The sequence below is a fragment of the Agelaius tricolor genome, unplaced genomic scaffold, assembly GCF_023055355.1.
Source record: "Agelaius tricolor isolate 1412-34295 unplaced genomic scaffold, bAgeTri1.0.p SCAF_13, whole genome shotgun sequence".
NCBI classification, from domain to species: Eukaryota; Metazoa; Chordata; class Aves; order Passeriformes; family Icteridae; genus Agelaius; species Agelaius tricolor.
In genome coordinates, this window is record NW_027269273.1 from 3122292 (window position 1) to 3140779 (window position 18488).

At 43.7% G+C, this 18488-nt stretch overlaps 2 protein-coding genes across 4 annotated transcripts in view; both read left to right on the forward strand.

Annotated features, from left to right (window-relative positions):
* On the forward strand, window positions 1–12817 carry VPS26A (VPS26 retromer complex component A). The gene is given in 10 exon segments (XM_071438428.1): window positions 1–51; window positions 53–82; window positions 3180–3329; window positions 4970–5042; window positions 7090–7246; window positions 7719–7883; window positions 8326–8432; window positions 9463–9531; window positions 10137–10279; window positions 11116–12817. Coding segments are annotated over 10 exon segments (1059 nt in total). The 3' UTR covers window positions 11230–12817.
* SUPV3L1 (Suv3 like RNA helicase) overlaps window positions 11253–18488 on the forward strand; it is a 20433-nt gene continuing 13197 nt past the window's right edge. Inside the window, exons 1-3 of one of the 3 annotated variants that reach the window (XM_071438425.1) lie at window positions 11253–11387; window positions 17531–17608; window positions 17938–18045. In XM_071438425.1, coding sequence (XP_071294526.1) covers window positions 11354–11387; window positions 17531–17608; window positions 17938–18045 — 220 coding nt within the window. In that variant the 5' untranslated portion in view covers window positions 11253–11353. Of the gene's footprint in view, window positions 11388–12948; window positions 13228–17530; window positions 17609–17937; window positions 18046–18488 lie in introns of those variants that run through there. The other 2 variants (XM_071438424.1, XM_071438426.1) reach the window with 2 other exon arrangements.

Here is an 18488-nt window from a genome sequence, read left to right on the forward strand (position 1 = left end):
ATGAGCAGGGGCGCGCGGCCGGGGGCGGCTGGTGCTGTGCGCGCGGGGCCGGTCTCGGGCCGCGGAGGGGGCGCGTACCATGGTGAGTGCGGTGGGGGGGCGCGGTAGTGGCGGTTATGAGGGGAGTGCAGGGGGGCGCGGAGCGGGCGCGTACCATGGCGAGTGCGGGGCGGGGGGGGCAGCGCCGATCCGCCATCGCCTGAGGCGGCGGCGGCGGCGGCCTGGGCAGGGCGGTGCCTCCTCTCCCCCTCCTTCCTTCCAGAACTAAGGATTTAAGGGATTATTAATTTTATTTGCGGATAAAAAGTGCCCGCATGACCTCGGTAGGGCGGGGTTTGGCGGTGAAGCTCGGGTTCCGTGTGCCCCGCGGAGCTGCCGTCGGGGAGAGCGGCCGGGCCGCCCTGGGGTTATCGGGATCTTCCGGCAGTGCCGTGAGGCAGCGCTGCCAGCCGCGGGCTCCGCTCCGAACCGAGCACAGCCTCTGGGAAACCGTGCCCGCAGCCTGGGCCAAGCGCTCCGGGCGCTCCCATGAAGCGGTTAAAAAATACGTGGTGTGAAGAGTCTCTGGATCGATGGCTTTGTGTTCTGGGGTGTTCGGGTTCCTTCACACGTGCAGGAGCTGCTCGGGGCTCCGTGTGAGGCTGGGGTTTCTGTAGCCTCTGTCAGCCCCCGGCATTCCCACAAGTCCTTCAGTGCAGCTCTCGCACTTGAGGGCTGAACGCAGCTTGCTTTTGGTCCTGATGTGGCAGAATCTCCAGCGTCTGTTTTTTGCACAAAACCAGGAGCGTTGCCTGGCATTGGGCCAGTTTCTGGAAACCCCAGTTCTCTGTCTGCATTCTCTTAAACTGTAACATAATAAGCCCTGTGATAGCTATCTAAAATACTTCTTGTTTTGCATAGTTTCCCCGCAGCAGTATCTTCGATAGCAGCTGGAGGAGATGCCTGCTGCTGACTTCTTTATTTCATGTGTTCTTATTCTCTCTGGAGGAGATCATAGCTAATCTCGGAGGAGTGCAGTTGAAATACTTACGTGCAGTCTCCTGAGAAGTGACGTGTTTCCAATGTTTGGTCTGGCTGACCATTTAAATGGTCTGCTTGTAATTCAGAAGGTACTGTGAGAGCATCCTGTATAGTTTGCTTAAAGGTAAAGTGCTCTCTTCTTTAGTTAGAGGGGAGTATAAGACTAATCTGGAAAACAAGTACAGTTTCAAGGAAAAAATGTGGCCATGCTCAAAAGTATCTTGTGTTTAAAACAGTCTACAATTTGGAATTCTTGTTGAAACTTTCTTCTTTTCTCTTGCTCTTCCTCAGAAGCCAAGAATCAGTAATGGTTCTAGCATGCACTGTTTGTGAAACAAAACAGCAAAAAGAATTTTTCAGCAGTCTGTACAAATCTGTGCTTGGCAGAGACTTGGAATACATTTTGGTCTTCTGTCTGCTGGCCTTGTTGGTCATCTGCTGCTGCTTTCACCTCAGAACGTGTAGTAGGTACAACAGGGTTCTGTTGGAGTCACACACTCCTTTGTGGGGCTGATTGCTGAGCACATACAAAGTCAGTTTAGTCTTGTGTGAACCACTGTTCTATAGCTCCAGATTGCTATGGGTGCTCTCTTCTCTAGGAGGGTGAGCATGAAGTCGCTCAGTGTTCCTACTGCTAAGCCAGTAGCATTCTGATCAAATCTTCCCCTAGGCTCTGCATTTCAAACTTCAGGTCCCCAGAGTGTCTTGGAAAGAGTTCTCACTCCTTTTTTTTTTTAATGTTAAATTGATGAAGTGGCAGTGATTGTGTTGTTTAACTCCAGCTGACAAGAAAACACCACCACAGCCACTTGCTTCTCTCCCCACCCTGGTGGGATGGGGAGGAGAAGCAAAAGTACAACTTGCAGGTGGAGATAAGAGTTTAATAATTGAAGCAAAGTAAAATATAATAATGGTAAATAATAACAATAATGAAAAGGAAACATGAACGAGTGATGCACAATAGAGTTGCTCACCACCTGCAGGCTGATGTCAGCCCCCTGTGGGTAACTCCCCAGTTTATACACTGGGCTGCACATTCTGAGGTGGGGAATATCCCTTTGGCTGCTTTGGGTCACCTGTCTTGGCCATGCTCCCTCCCAGCTCTTTGGTGTATCTCCCCACTGGCAGGGAATGAAGCACAAAAAAAGTCCTTGACTTAGAATGAACCCAACTTAGCAACAGCTAAAACCTCAGTGTGTTATCAATGTTATTCTCAGACTGAATCCAAAAAACAGTGCTGTACCAGCTACTGAGAAGAAATTAACTCTAGAAGAACTTCTATCTAGAAAAAGTTAACTCTAGCTGAAACCAGGACAGTTTCATGTACACCAAATTCATCTGGTTGAAGCAGATGTTCTCATGGAGAACACAGTGTAATTTCTCAAGAAAACCCAGAAAAATCACCCTGAATTAGTGAAGTGTTGTCTGCTTTAGTACATCAAAGCAGATTAATGCCCAAATCTTGGGAGGAAAATGTTGGCTTCTGTGCTAATCTTGTTGAGTTTCCCATAGAGCACCAAGAGCTGCATGTTTTGAGCTCCTTGGAAGAGGTGTTTGTGTCAGATCAAAGGAGGAGCTCTTGTGTTTGGTGCCGGTCAAAAGTTGGAGCCCAGAGAATGCTGAGGGAAGGTGACACTGTGTCTGGAGCAGTGTCACAGTGTCACACACCTGTGACACCCCTCTCTGGGATGGCAGCCTTGTGCAGCTGAGAACTGCCTGAAGAGCTGCTGGTGCTGTCTGCTAGGACAGCTGTGCTGTGTAGGCAGAGGCAGCAAATAAATCTCAGTTCCTTTCTGCAGCCAGGGGGATGCTTTGGGCTTTGCATTTTATCCCATGTTATTGTTTCTTTCCATTCCACTTTGCTCTAGTGTTTGGGTTTTTTAGCAGTAGCAATGGTAATTACGCTGAGTACATTTTATAAATGTGATATTCAGTAAGAGCTGTCAGTGCTTGTTACTGACCTGATTTCAGTTATTTGCTGGATGAACAGCTGTCCTTTGTCACCACTGTTCCTTGAGTCTCTGATACATAATGCCTATGGAACTTGGTGGAAGCACAGATGTGTTTTCCACAGCATATAGTGTACTTCTACAACTAAACACCACATTTAAAATGGAGTGTCCAGTGTGTAGTAATTTATCCAGTTCTTGTTGTTCCAGAGTTTTCTTGGAAACCTTTTCGTTCCTGTTTGTGAGATTGATGTTGTACTTAATGATGCTGAAACACGGAAACCTGCAGAAATCAAAACAGAAGATGGTAAAGTGGAAAAGCATTTTCTCTTCTACGATGGAGAATCTGTTTCAGGAAAGGTACATTTTTATTTAAAAGTGACTTTTAATTACTGTTCTGATTCTGGCATGCAAATGCATATTGGAAGGTAAATGAAAAACTGCTGCAAGAGCTGCATTTTCAGCTTGTGTTGTTATTCAAAGAGGAAACTCTTGTTATGTATGGTTTTTTTTAACCCCAGTCATTCAGGCAGCTGATAGAAGTCAACATTTTTGAATGGTAACTATTTATTTCTGGTCATCTGATATTTATGAATAAGCTTTTTGTGCAATGATGTGCAATCCTACTGTTGCTTCTGATGAGAAGACTCTTTCAAACTGGATCCCCCTGCTTCCCCTTCCCTGTGAACTCCAAATCCACAATCCAATACAGGTAACAGTAATTTCTGGCTGGCACAGTCAAAAATTTGCATACCCTGAAGATAAGCCCTGCTCTCCATGTCCTGAAGTGATTTCTGGATTGCAACAGAGGAGCAACATATGAAGTTCAGCTGACTGCTGAGTCAACAAGAGTTGTACTTACTGGGAGAAAAGACAATGAAGTTGAGATTGCCAGAGGGGTTTCCCTGCATTCAGTGTTGCACCCAGGCACTCTTTGCCACCATTCTGTTTCACTGGAGCCATTCTCACTCTGAGTATTTCTGTTATGATTCACTCTTCCTTCAGAAGAGTTGGGTTCTGAGATTGACTTCTGAATGCCTGCTTTGATCTTGGCTGACCTATAGCACTGGGCATCTCCCTGCTCTGGCCATGCCTTTCTGCACAGAGATCTTGCTGCTCTAGAAGGATCCTTGCAGGGATGTGAAGGGCCACAAGATGAGCCTGAAACCAAGAAACTGAGGGAGCAGCTTATGATGCCCTGCTGGAGCACTGCTTACTCAGTGCCTGATGAGTTTTGGCTAACACAGGCACAGTGGCACAAGGAGGTCTGGGAGACCTGAAATTTTTTGGGCAGCTTCTCTCTACCCCATCCTTGTTTTCACCACAAAGATGGATTGTTCCATCTTTGGAACAAGTGATTTACTTCCAACTCAGATAGTGGCAATGTACTGAATTTTTGGACAGGAATTTCTCTGGTCATCACTGCCTTATAAGAAAACATTCTATATACTTAATATTTACATGTCTCAATGCAGTGTAAACTTGTGGAATCCTTTCTTGTCTGATTTTGAGAATCAGAGTCACAAATGCAAGTCTTCCCAGTAGGTTTCATTATCTGTTCTTTTTCATTGACTTAGCCTACACCAGTATTTAGCTGTCTGCCAGAGAAGGGACTGAAGCTCACATGACTTGAAAGGAATCACTCTCAAGGCATTTCATTTTTGAACTTGCAGATGTGACTGTCAGAAGATGCTTTGAAGCATCACGACTGGCTCTGCTTGAGCTCTGGCTTGGATACTTAATTTTGGGACTTGAAAGTTCCAATTTTAGTTATAAAATTCAGTCTTGTGGATGATTAGATTTTTCTTGAACGTTTTAGTGGTGCCTTGGAAATGCTTAATTTCATGATCAGCTGTTTGATTTGGCTGCCTTTAAGTTCTTGAGATCTTGGTTTCCTTTTTCTTGGATATGTTTTCCTTTTTACTGAGATTGTGTTAGAGTGAAAATGCTGACAAAATTTAACTTGTGTTTGTTTTTTTGGTTTTTTTTTCCCTTGGTAGGTGAACGTCTCCCTTAAACATGGGAAGAGACTAGAGCACCAAGGAATTAGAATTGAATTTGTAGGACAAATTGGTGAGTTTAACCTATAAAGGGGATTTTAGGTGCTTTATTGAAACTTGGCATTGTGACTATCAGCAGTTTGGCTCAGACAATGCAACCTGTTCTGATCAGTGGCTGATAGGGGCCAGAGGAAAGTTGTTTTCCTTACTTTAAAGCAATGATGTACTAATTTGTGCTGCTCAGAAAGTCATTGGGAGAAATATATGTGTGTGGGAGGGAGAATTGGCTTGGTGAGTATTCAGTCTGTCTAAGACTAGCTAAAAGTTGGATTAAGAACCACTAGAGATTGAGGAAAACTAAACTTGTGGTCTTCTCTGAAAGAAAAGAGGCATAGAAAAGAAATTAAGAGGCAGTCTATAGCAAAATACTTTTTAAAATTTTATGGTTGTTGGTTTTATAAAATGTATTAAAAATGTAAATTCATGATAACTACCAAAGTCTGCTTAGAGTTGAACTATGAGGAATCTTTATTATATCTAACTTCCTACCAGTCCAGGAAATCTCTCTGCACTCTTGGGCTGATGCTAAAGTTCCTTCCCTCTCAGAGAGCTCTTTGCATTGTTGTTCCCCTTGGAAGTAATTGCTCAAGTTTCAGCCTCATACAACTGACTTTAAATGGAATTTCACAAATTCCCTATTTCTCATCACTCAGTAGGCTCCAGTGTTCTGTGTCTGAAGTGTTGTGTAGCAGATATGACTGAGACCTGGCACCTGCTGCTTTATCAAAACCACCTTGGAGGTTTTGATCAGTAAGGTTGTAAAATTAAACTTTGAGAATAAAGCAGCACTGTGATGAGAGTGAGGCATATAGACAGAGGAAAAAAAAGAGCTCAGGTATGTCACCTTCATTTAGTTTGTTGTCTTCTAACAGCTGTACAGATTGATTTTCATCTTGATTTAGACATTTTATTCTCTAGGTGAATTTATTTTGATGTAGTGTTTCTTGAAATTCATGCATTTCTGGCACTTTCTGTTATTCTACATTTGGAAGTGCACAGAGTTATGCAGATGTGGTTTAAACTACTGCTCTTTGTACTTGTCCATGTTTTCTTGCACCCTTCCAAGTGTTAGTGTAGAAATGCAGAAAATGTTCCAGTAGTGTGATCTCTTTGCACTGTTTGCAGACTAACTCCATATCAAAGCTGTATTTTAAACCAGCTCTGCAGGGTACAGCTTTTCTGACTGAGTGGCACAAAAAGTATTTGATATGCAGCATTAGATAAACTATGCATTAGAGAAATGCTTGTCCCAGCAAAGCAAATGTTTATAGACCATTTGTGGTCATATTAAAAAAGAGGAGTTACTAGTTAGTGTCAGTTTCTACCACATTGGCAGTGATAAATTGTGGAGTTGGTTTAGTTCATTTATTCTTTTCTGAAAAGCTACCAATGCTGATGTTCAGTTTTGAATGGCAGAGAAGGTTATTTTTAGATACTGAAGTGTTTGGGTTTTGATTTTAGGGTGATTTTTGGGGAGAATTGCATGACACATGTCTAGGAATGAATCACTGACACCACTCTGGGGACAGGAGATGCTGTGGCTGTGCAGCTGCCTTTGTTTCCAAGTGACTGACTTAGACCAGGGGTCATAATAAGCCATTTACTGTACACTGGTAGTAATAATCAATTATTTGCTAGATGTTGTTAATCTGCAGACCAGATTAGGCTCACTGGCCTGTCCTCTATAAGGCAGCCCTGACACTGCTTAGGTTTTGTCCCTGCAGCAGTAAATGCTGGAAAACCAGGCAATGCTAATTCCAGAGCATGCAATGCAAGAAGTACTTATTAAAGCTAGCTAAACTGTCATTAACAAACAATGGCATGCTAGTGAAGCTCTCAATGTGTTCTCTTCATTCCACTTAGTTCTTTAGGGATGCTAACTGTAGGTTGCTAGAACTGAAGGTAATTCGAAAATCTGAATAAAACATTTGGTCAAATATGTGTATTTTAAGTTAATTGCTTCTCTTATACTCTCCCACCTGCTGCTGCCAAATTAGAGGCAATTTTCTTTGCTAAAAATAAACACTGAAACATATTTTCCTTTAACTTTCTAACTTTAGAACTCTTCAATGACAAAAGCAATACCCATGAATTTGTAAACTTAGTGAAAGAACTGGCCTTACCTGGAGAACTGACCCAAAGCAGAAACTATGACTTTGAATTCATGCAGGTTGAAAAGCCATATGAATCCTACATTGGTGCCAACGTCAGACTGAGGTTTGTAACTGATAAAGCTTTTTCTTCCTCTCCTCCCCTGCAGAAAATTCATAATTTAGCAATTATGCTGCCCCCTCTTCCTCCTTTTAGTTATTACATAGAACATGTAAAAGCCAGTAGCTAGTGTGCCTTGATTGGAGTTGTGGAGATTTGAACACAATGTGGTCTCTTCTACAGGATTTGGAATTGCTCAGTGCTGTTTGCATAAATAAAATTCCTCCAGTTCAACCAAGTGAAGGCAGTCCATGTCTGCCCTTTAAAAGACAAACCCATACCCACAACTGAGGGAAACACTCCCACATGTGTTGTGTCTTATATTTTGGTGTCTTACTCTTTCTTACAGATTGTACACAGATTTTACAGATTTTACAGATTTCTTTGGTCTTTCAAAGAACAGCTGTACTTCAGAACGTGAGGGCTCTTACTTAGGAAACCTGAATAATTCTGGCTAATGCAGTGGCTTTCTTCCTAGGTATTTTCTAAAAGTGACAATAGTGAGACGGCTGTCAGACTTGGTGAAAGAATATGACCTGATTGTTCACCAGCTTGCTACATATCCAGATGTGAACAACTCCATCAAAATGGAAGTAGGCATTGAGGACTGTCTCCATATAGAGTTTGAATACAATAAGTCAAAGTAAGTGTCAGAGCAAAATGCTTTTAAGTAAATAACTTGGTGTAAAAGGGTCCAGTATGTAATATATGGTGACTAACTTCACCTTCTGGAGACTTAAAATGTAAAGTACTATTTACACAAATTAAACACTAATTACACAATTATTTTTTGAGATACAGTTGGCTGTTCTGTCTTCACTACTAACAGAAAAGTCACTAGCAAATTTAAGACTTAATTTTTGCATTTGCACCTTTTCAGTATGACTGATAGTACTTCCTTTACTGATGCTGATGGAATGATGGAAATATTGTAGTTGCTCTGGTCTGGCTGAAGTGCTTAGTTCACTGGGGAAGTGAGCTCCAAGTAGTTTCCAGACAGATAACTGCCTGTGTGACTTGTTTTCAAGAAGGTGCAAAACTTGTGTTTATTCTTTAACAAAACTCCCCCTTTTGTTCTCTTAAAGGTATCACTTAAAGGATGTGATTGTTGGAAAAATTTATTTCCTCTTAGTGAGAATAAAAATTCAGCACATGGAGTTGCAGCTGATCAAAAAGGAGATTACTGGAATTGGTAAGAGAAACAAAGTCCAAATGAAATGGTAGCTTGTGTGCCAGTAGGGCCTCATGCAGACCTGGAGACTGAAGTCAGTGGTTGCAGTGCTGGCTGCACCAGTGCTCCACCAGCTTCTTTCTCACTGCTGTTTGACTACCATTGGCATTTTGTGCTTTGGCAATAATACTTCATAGTCAACACTGCCAGTCTTTTTAATTGTTCTGGGGTTGTGACTCTTGTGACTCTTCACAAATGTGAACCCTTGTAAATGGAACTTGGGCACAAATGCACAGTAGCTTAATCAGCCTTAATAGATAAGAGTGAGGGAGGCGGTGTAAAATGCATCCTGGAGACCCCCTTGCCTCTACAGGTATTAACTGGTTAAGGGGGTTGGTAAACAGCAGCAGGAATCAGTCATGTTCTAGCAATGTGTCATTTTCTGTCATCCAAAGCAATGGATAGGATGGAAATATCAAGTGGCTTTGAAGCAGAAGCAGCTTGGTTATTGCAGACTGGCTTTGTACACACTGGCACAAGGATGGGAGAGGCTGTGGCTCACAACTTCATCCCCCTGTAGCTGGGGTTCTTGGGAGCTTCTTCTGTGGAGAATGAGAAAGCTTCCACTAGAGGAAGGGCAGAATCTCCACTTTATTTCTGGCTCTTGAGCTGGCTGATAAGCCTTCATGTTCTAGTTTGACATGGCCTAGCAGTACCAGTTGCTGGGCTTGCCCTGCCCACCAAGCAGAGCAGTTTTAGGATCCCAGACCCTCTTGCTTGTCCCTTATTTAAAGTTTGCATATCCAGGGCTCCTTGAAGCTCTGGTGCCTTCCTCTGCTGTGTCATTGTGGTGGGGGGAGAGCAAGAAAGAGATGTCCTGCCTGGAGAGGGTTTTGCTTGCTTCAGCCAGGGCTGACTTACATGCAAATCAAAGGCAAAAAGGCACTGCTGTGTTAATTTAAAAGCTGCAGAATGGAAGTTGTTGCTATAAAAGTTTGTAAATGTTTAAAACTGAAGTGTGTGTTCTCACAGAGAAAACTTGTTTCACCAGGACCCAGTACCACAACAGAGACAGAAACCATTGCAAAATATGAAATAATGGATGGGGCACCAGTTAAAGGTAAATAACTGTGATTGTTTTCAAGGGAGAGCATTTAGTGCTAAAAGCCTATTTAAAAGATCTATTTAATTTAAATTTAATTTCATTTAAATCCTATTTAAAATATCTGGGACAGAAGAGAGGACTTACACAAGTTTTTAACTAAAGAAACCACAGGTTTCTTTAGTTAGGTTTCTCCTTAGGTTGCTGAAATGATGATGCATTTTCTATTTGGAGAAGACATTTCGATGGACTTAGGGCATTGCCTTGGGATCCTAGTAACTTTAACCCTTATTTACCATGGAAATTCTATGACTGATTCTTTCATCAGACCTGACTCCATGGTGTAGACCAGCTCTAGAGTTCAAAACACTGATCCTTGTGGCTTTCCTGCTTGCACTGAGAAAGGGTTCTCACTTTTCATTTCATACTTGCTTCTGTGCTTTCTGATTTTTTTGGTGGGTATTTTTTTGTCTTGTGCACGTTTGGTTTTTTTGTTTTGTTTGGGTTTTTTTAACCAAGGAGCAGCACAGACAGTGCTTGGGAAACTGCTTTTATTTTGCATGTCTTCTGTATGAATTATTCCATTTGGAAGGAACTAATTTAAGCTCTCTGGTTTTTTGCAGGTGAATCGATTCCTATCAGATTGTTCTTAGCAGGCTATGACCCAACTCCAACAATGAGGGATGTGAACAAAAAATTTTCAGTGAGGTACTTCTTAAATCTGGTGCTTGTGGATGAAGAGGACAGAAGATACTTCAAGCAGCAGGTATGCTCCATGGCAGCCTGCTGCAGAATTACCTGGGCTGTTTTAATGCTGCTTTGAACCTTCACCTGTGCTTCATGTATGGCATAGGCATTTGTGCTGGCAAGTGTGCCCACAGCTCTGTAGGTGATGGGAGCTTGCAGAAAAGGAGCCAAGGGGGATGCTGGATGCTATTCCAGCAAGGACAGGGTGCTCAGTACCATAGAACCTGCTTTGGGCATACCCAGACAAAACTCTGGTGGGTAAAATGAGCTACTGGTGCATTTGTTTGCTTCCTGAAACTCCTGCAGAGAAAACTCCCCTCCTGCACCAGCCTGGGGTCAAAACTGCAAAGTGTTAATAAGGAAATTTTCCTGAAAATGTTAGAGAAGATGAGGTGGTGCTGAGGAAAGGGGCAGCCAAAAGGGTCACTGGAAGAAGCTGTGTGGATTAGATCAAAATCTTCCTACTACAACAGAGACATGACAGCATAATTAAACATGGAAAACAAGAGGGAGCTGGAGCATACAGTGGCTATGGTTAGGCTTTCAATTTTGAGAAATGGAGGAATAAAAATTTCTTGAACTCTTTAATACTTTTAAAATTGAGGGTAGGGTAGTTAAGGAAGGGGCAACTGCTCAAGATTGCAAGTATTGAAGCAGTAACTATGTAAATTTAATGGTGGTGTCTTTCTGTTACTTTGACATGAACTGCACTGATAAGTAGTGGGGTGCATTTTTTGTGGGCTCTTGTGTTTGGTTATCTTTTTTATTTTCCCAAAAGTTTTAGTTTATCAGGAACTTGATGCTCTTGCCTTAATGGTAACTGTTGGCTTCAAGAGGGTTTTCTTCCTCAAATAGGAAATAATTTTATGGAGAAAAGCTCCTGAGAAGCTGAGGAAACAACGGACAAACTTCCACCAGCGATTTGAATCTCCAGAGTCACAAGCATCTGCTGAGCAACCCGAAATGTGAACTGGTCTAAGGTGAAAAACTTTGCAGTGCTTCAGCAGGTTAAAGATGGCAGCAGCCTGTGGGAAAAGAAGGCCAGAATTCCCATTACAACTGTCTTCCTTCATCTTGCAGTGCTGCGTTTACCATGCTACTAAAGCGTTCTTCAGTTAAACATTCAAGTATGTATATACATTTAAAATAAAGTGCTTTCTCAAACACTGGAACTTTCTTAAGCTACTATTTTATACTGCACATTTACTTTTATTTGATAATGTTGTATGCACTTGGGTATGCAAAAGCTTAAGTCTAGTTATTTCCATGCATGGTAGGCTGGTGTATTTGATTTTTGCTGCTCACCTCTACAGTGTAGACTAAAGCATTTCCTGTCTCTCATGTTGTTTATTGCATGTTTGTTTCCAATGTTGCTTTATTTGCTTTGTTTTGTTTTGAAACTGCATTAAGACACAATGACTAAATCACACTAAAAATCAAGGTTTATGGTGCATTTGTCCTAAAATCTCCTGATTACTACATTAGACAGGGTTTAACTGAAGCTGCATGTACGTGCACTATGGTTGGAGCCCTCAGAGCAGCAGGTCTAAGAGGCTCTGCATCTGGCAGTAACAAAGAATATTGGGAAGCATCTTTGCCCTCTCTGCCCCAGTTCTCTGTCAAACCTCTCTAAGTCTTTCACACCAGTTGCTCCTGACTTTTGAGGGCTCATTACCCAGTAATTAGTGACTGTAGGGATGTCATGAGTTCACCCTCAGGTGGTGAGCGGGTAAAGTATTTGAACATAGTTATCTTATTGATGAAGTAAATGCTGGTAACATCGATTATTTTGCAAATATGTGAAACTGTGTTTCCTCCTGGCTTCATGATTCCATTGTGTTCACAGTCAATGTCTAAAACTGTCCTGACAGGAGAGGCAAATGTCCCCAAAGGACATCCTTGTGGGCTTCTGCAAAGGTATTCAAAGCCAGGCAAGCCTTAAAACTTAGAAGCTTGTCTGGCCCAGCAGATTGTTTGTCTTTATCATCATCTCGTAGGCATGTAGTGTTTGAAGAAGTAGCTTAAAGGAGTGAAGTGTTGGTGTGTTCACACGGAGCGTGGCTCTGTGTCACACCTGTGGCTTGGCACTAATGGAAGCCTGCTGTGAGGAAGGCAACTTGCACTCGTAGTTGTCTTGGCCTTTAAACCAAGGCTTCTCAGCTCCGGTGCAAGTGTCATTGGTAACCTTACTTTATGAGTAAGTAAATAATCAAATTACATTTCTGTAAGAACTGTTTTATTACTGCGGCACTTTGATAAAGCAGAGACTCTGTGTACTTTATGCTAGGATACTCCTATCGCGGATATCTTCGGCTGAGAGCAAATCCAACTCCCTCATGTAAGTGCCTGTTCAGAAACTTAAAAGAATAAAGTTAAAAAAAAAAACCAAACCAACCAAATATTTTCATGGTCACTTGCATGTAAACCTGGGAACGATGATTTTGAAAAACCTGATTGTACTTACCCAGCCTCAGATTGCGCACCCATGTGTAACGAGCGGGGGGAAGGCATCCTGAGCTGCTATTTGAATTATTAAACCAGCTGTATTCTCACTAAACGCGCCTGGTCTGTGTGTGAGGGGCGCTGCGCTTCCTCAGGGCTCCCTCAGGGTGAGGGGGGGGGTGGTGGTGGTGGGGGCGGTGCCGCGCACGCGCGGGTGGGCGGGGCGGGCGCGCGCCGATGACGCCTTGGCCGCGCGCCGCCGCCCTTGTCCGCGGATGAGTCGCTGCGCGTGGCCGCTGCTGCGGCGGCTCCCGGCGCGCGCGGCGCTCGCGCTCCGCCATGGCGGCGGCTCCGCTCCCCGCGCGCGCCCCGCCGCCTCCTCCGCCTCGTCCTCAGCGAACGGGGACGGCGGCGCTTCCCGCCCCCTCGACACCTCGCTCTTCGTGCCCGTGCCGCTGAAACCCGGCCTCGGCGGCGCGGCCGAAGAAGATGTGGGCGCCGAGCTCACGCGGCCCCTCGACAAGGGTGAGTGCGGGCGGCACCGTGAGGCGACGGGGCGGGGGTCCCGGGGCTCCGGCCTCGGGGCACCGTGAGGCCTCGGCCGCCCTCTGCCCGCCGGTGCTGGAGGCTGCTGAGGCCGCGCCTCGAGCGCTCTGGGCCGCTCGGCTCGGGAAGGACGTTCGGGAGCTCGAGCTCGTCCGGAGAACGGGGCTGGGGCACAGATCGGATGAGGAGCGGCTGCGGGAGCTGCTGGGGCTCGCCAGGAGGAGAGGAGGCTCAAGGAACACCTCGCCGTCTACTGCTCCCTGCCAGGAGCCTGGAGGGGGTCGGGCTCTGCTCCTAGGGAACAGCCTCAAGCTGTGCCAGGGGAGGCTTAGGTTGGACAGTGGGAGGAATTTCTTCACAGGAAAAGTGAATAAACATTGGAAAGGGCTGGAGTCACCATCTCTGGAGGTGTTTAAGGACAGACTGTGGCACACAAGGTGGTGTTTGGTCACAGGTTGGACTCGATGATTGGCGAGGTCTTTTCCGGCTTAGTTGATTCTGTGACCGTGCTGAGGGAACTGGGCCCTGCTGCTCTGGGGTCCTTTCCTGGCTCAGAAACGCCCTCTCCCTTAAGAGCAGGGAGCCCTTCCCTGCAGCTTGTCTGACCTGTCGCTCACTGGGCCCGTGAAGATGCAGTGGGATGAAGGCTGTTGGTGAGGTGGCTTCTGCATGTGCTGGGATTCCTGGAGCTGTGTTGTGCAGGGTGATCCTTCCAGCTCAGGCTGTTCTGTGATTGCCCAGGGTCCCTTGGCGTGCCCTGTGTGCAGGAAACTCCGCTGGCCCTTCCTCCATCCCCTGGTTTGGCCGGTCAGGGTAAAGGTGCTTGGCTTGGGGCGTGTCCCGCAGCCAAACTGCAGTCTTGTGCATTCCAGAACCATAGCTGTGTCTGAACTTTAAAGACGTAGTTTCCACAAATATTTATGTTACAGGCCGAAAAGATTGTCTGTGAGTGTGCCTAGATTAGAAGTGGGAGAAGTGATAGGGCAAGGGGAAATGGCTTCAAATGGACAGAGGGTAGGTTTAGATTGGGTATTAGGAAAGAATTCTTTCCTGTGAGGGAGGTGAGGCCCTGGCACAGGGTGCCCAGAGAAGCTGTGGCTGCCCCATCCCTGGCTGTTGGATGGGGTTTGAAGCAGCCTGAGATAGTGGGAGTGTCCCTGCCCATGGCAGGGGACTGGAATGTGAGATGGTCTTTAAGGTCCCTTCCAACCCAGACAGTTCTGTGATCTTATGACTCCATGATCTTTAAAGACTGGTAAGCAAGAGATGAGGTCTTGATTCTTTTGATGTTTGCTCATCTGAAAGCATTAAGGGTGCAAATGGAAATCTTTCATATTTTCTCATTATTAAGTGTTGTAATGACATATTATTTATCTTAACTCCACAGTACAGGAGGATGGGCAAATTATCTTAATAGTTCAGAACTGTGGAGAGAAGAATATCTGGCCTTGAAAGCTAAAAACTCCCAGTCAGGATGAAGAATCCTGAACAGCTGTAATGTGAAAATCTGCGTTGTCAAACTTGTCTTTGGTATGAGTAGTGCATTCCTCAGGAGCCAATAAAGGTGAATGATGGCTTCTTACCTGTCCATTGCCTGTTCTCTCATTTATTAGAGGAGCAGTTATGGTGGATTTCTTCAAAGCTATAACTAAAATGCTCTGGGAAAATAAGTATAGATTCTGTTTGGTCTTTGCTAAGTTGTTGAGATCAGATTGGCTAAAATTATGTGGAATTAACTACTTCAGACAGCCTGATGTTCTTCCCTGTGAGACAGGCAAGGAATAGCAGCCAGGTGACCTGTGGGGTGCTCATCTGGCTCTCTTTGTTGCTGTCAGCAATATCTTGAAAAAACAATGATGTATTTTAAAAGTATTGGTATTTTGAAATCCAGTAATGTTAGAGAATGTTGAAAAATGAAATAAATAGTCTTCCTCTGCTTCCCCCTTCAGGTTCTGACCACACACATTATTATGCATCTGGTTATTTTTATATTTTAAATGAAGATAGTTTGTCAGATTCTGCTGCTAAGTACTGACTAGATTCAATAAAGATGTGTATTTTTGAGCTTTCTGGTTGCAGCTTGTGCAGAAACTTTGTTAGTGAGCATACCTGCAGTGTGAATCATCTTGTTAACTTGCTCAAGTGAGAGTGATTATAGTTTTCACGCTGGTCAAACACTGCTAGGAAGACTAAAGATCTTTTTAGAAGCTTACTTTTGTAAAGCCAGTTTTGTAAAAACTTCATAACAGACCTGAAATTAATTCACTGCTTCTGTTTTCCACAACTTCATAGGAAGTGTATCCCTGTGATGAATGAATGCTTTCAGTTGCTGATGAATGCTTTCAATTTTGGTGGGTGTATCTTCTGTATCAGTTGTCACTGAATGTCAGGGCTTGGTAGATGCCCAGGTTGCATGGAGTGGACAATGGGAGTCTAAGATTTGGGGAGGAATGGTGGAATAAAGCACTTCACTGGCCCAGTGGTAACAGACAGCCTGACTGCAGTGGGTTGTTGGCATCAGAGGTACAGGGAAATGACTCCAAAGTCTTCCTGCAAACAGGGTTGAAACATGGAAATGAGTCTGATCCATTGGAGACTAACTGAATGTTTTCTGAGCTTCACTGCAGTTGGGCTGTCTTTTTACAGAGAACCTTAAAAATGCTGCTGAGAAGTCCAAGTAATTGAGGGATAAGAGCCAAAACGCAGCTCTGGAATGAGAGGTAAACAAAGGGAAATCTCAAAGCAGGAGTGGGTGGTAAAAGGGTGGTGATTGAGACAGGACACATGCTCTGAGTGTCATGTGCAGTTGGATAAGCTCACACGGGCTGCAGTGCCAGCTTTGTTTTGTTCAGATTTTCCTCATTGTTAGACAAGTGTCTGTGCTCAGGGAGGCTCCTGACCTTGGGCAGCGCGGTCCCAATGTCACAGGCCTTGGATAGAAACGTGTTTGGCACTGACCTTTTAATCTGGTAGTCAGGCCAGTGGGCTGTGAGCTGAGCTGCAGGGCTGATGATGTGTTAGTTGCTCGAGCTTCTTGGGGAAGCTCTGAAGAGCATTGAGCCCTGTGCTTGCTTGTGCTGCACTGTTTTCAGTCTGTCTTGGATTTCAGGGCCCTGAAACATGGGCGTGGATGCCTTCCTAGGAAATGTAATCCTGCTGGTGCCCTTGCTTCTTTGTTGCCTTTGGGAACATTTCAGAACGCGAGTTAACCATTAAAACACATGGGATGTGTATTTAAATTTGTCATATTCTTGTCAGCTGGTGATTTTCCTTGTGCCAAGTGGAATGTCTCTGTCACAGCTTTTTAGAGAGGCAATCTTCCAATAATTTAAAGTTGATTTCCTGGGAAGCTTTCCATGTCATGTCAGGCAGTTACAGAGTGAGTTGCAGAGAGCAGAGCCTGACAGTGTTGTGTGCAGTGACTTGTGCTACATTTGTCACTCCCAGCATTTTATATTGCAGGGGTCACAGACTCGAGTTTTAAGGATAATGTAAGGTCATGAATAGGTGTTCATGAAATTTCCTAGATTTTTTGTGGATTTCTGATCTGCTGTAGATGGAAAAGGGACACATCTTTTTGTACTGTCATTTAACTAACATTTAATGAACTAAAATCAGCGTGTGCTTGAGTAAGTAGAATTTTGTTGTAACACTAAACTTGCCTTTTAAGAGAGGGAAAAGGGTTTATTAAAAAGTTTATAGGATTTTATTCAAAGAAAGCTGAGTAATTTGTTATACATCTGAAGAAACTCTGGGGTTTTTTTTCTTTTTTTTCTTCCTTCCATTTATTTAACCTGAGACAAGAAAGGGTACTGTGTCTGGATCACCTGATCCTTCTGAGGAGTCTGTCTTGGAAGCAGAGTGGAGGGAAGAGCATACCTCAGGATGTTGATTAAAAGCTGTCACCAAGTAGCTCAAGCAGATTTGCTGTTCATATTAAAACCTCCTGATGGGTGCTGATGAAAAGCAAACAAAAACCCACCCCAAAACATTAATTAGTTTGTTCCATGACTTGTTAGCTGCACATTCCCATCTTTATGGTTTCCTATCAAGTACCAGGGGGCATGGCTGGCACCACCTTCTTACTCTGCTGCATTTGAAGGTTGCCCTCCACAATAGCCCCAATCTCACTCCTTGATTTTATTTGATTTAGGGGGAGTTCATTTGTGTCTGTTGAGCATGGAAAGATTGCCTTTCTCCAGAGTATAAACCAGGATCTTTGGGTCAGGAGAATGTGATTAAATTTTGAGGAAGCTAAAAAAAAGTTATTCTTTTTCTACAGGTGAAGTCCTAAAAAACTTAAATAAGTTCTACAAAAGAAAAGAAATTCAAAGACTAGGAGCTGAAAATGGACTAGATGGTAAGAAAATGTTTTAAGTTTATATTACTTTAATGTGAAATCTCTTTTACTTCAAATATGGTATTAGATGTGATCTTTTTATCACAGCACTGCTTCTTTACATTGTCTCTGTGTCCTGGTTTGATAAGGAAGTGAGTTTTTTGGGAGAAAAACTTAGTTCAAATAACCTTATATTTACTTTTAATAGCTTATATTAAGGTACTTTTAATAGCTTATATTAAGCTTTTTAATGAGCTACTTTGGTGTTTTATTGGATGTTTACAAATAGAATTTTCTGATCCTGGCCACATTAATTTTATTATTTTTCTTTCTTCTTTTTTTTTCCCTAGCTCGCCTCTTTCACCAGGCATTTATAAGCTTTAGGAAATATATCATGGAATCCAGTTCTGTGAGTGCTGATTTGCATATTATTCTCAATGATATATGCTGTGGTGCAGGCAAGTATCTGGAATGCTTGTAAAATAAAATGTCATTTTTACTTGGTTTTGTCCTATATACTTACTTATGTACATGTGAACCCCCTACTGAGAATGATTATTCAATATGATTGAGAATTAATTCACTTCTGTCAGAGAGATTAAAAATCCCTGCTCCCCTGTCAGAAACATCTGTGCCCATCCAAGGGAATGTTCAGTCATGAAATCTTCTGAAGTGGAAGTGAAAGATGTGGAGGTGATAGCAAGAAGCAGCCTGTGGTTGTACAGCATCTGTTCAGGGCTGAAATGAAAGCAGTGCTGCTCTGTTTGTTCCTCTCTCTGAAATGCAGTAGTCACTAGGGGGCACCTGGGGAGCCCTGTCCCAGCTGGTGGCTCTGGGGACAGCTTTGTGACAGTGCTCTGTCCCCTGTGGCACCCACAGAGGCGTCTTTGCCTGCTTAGTG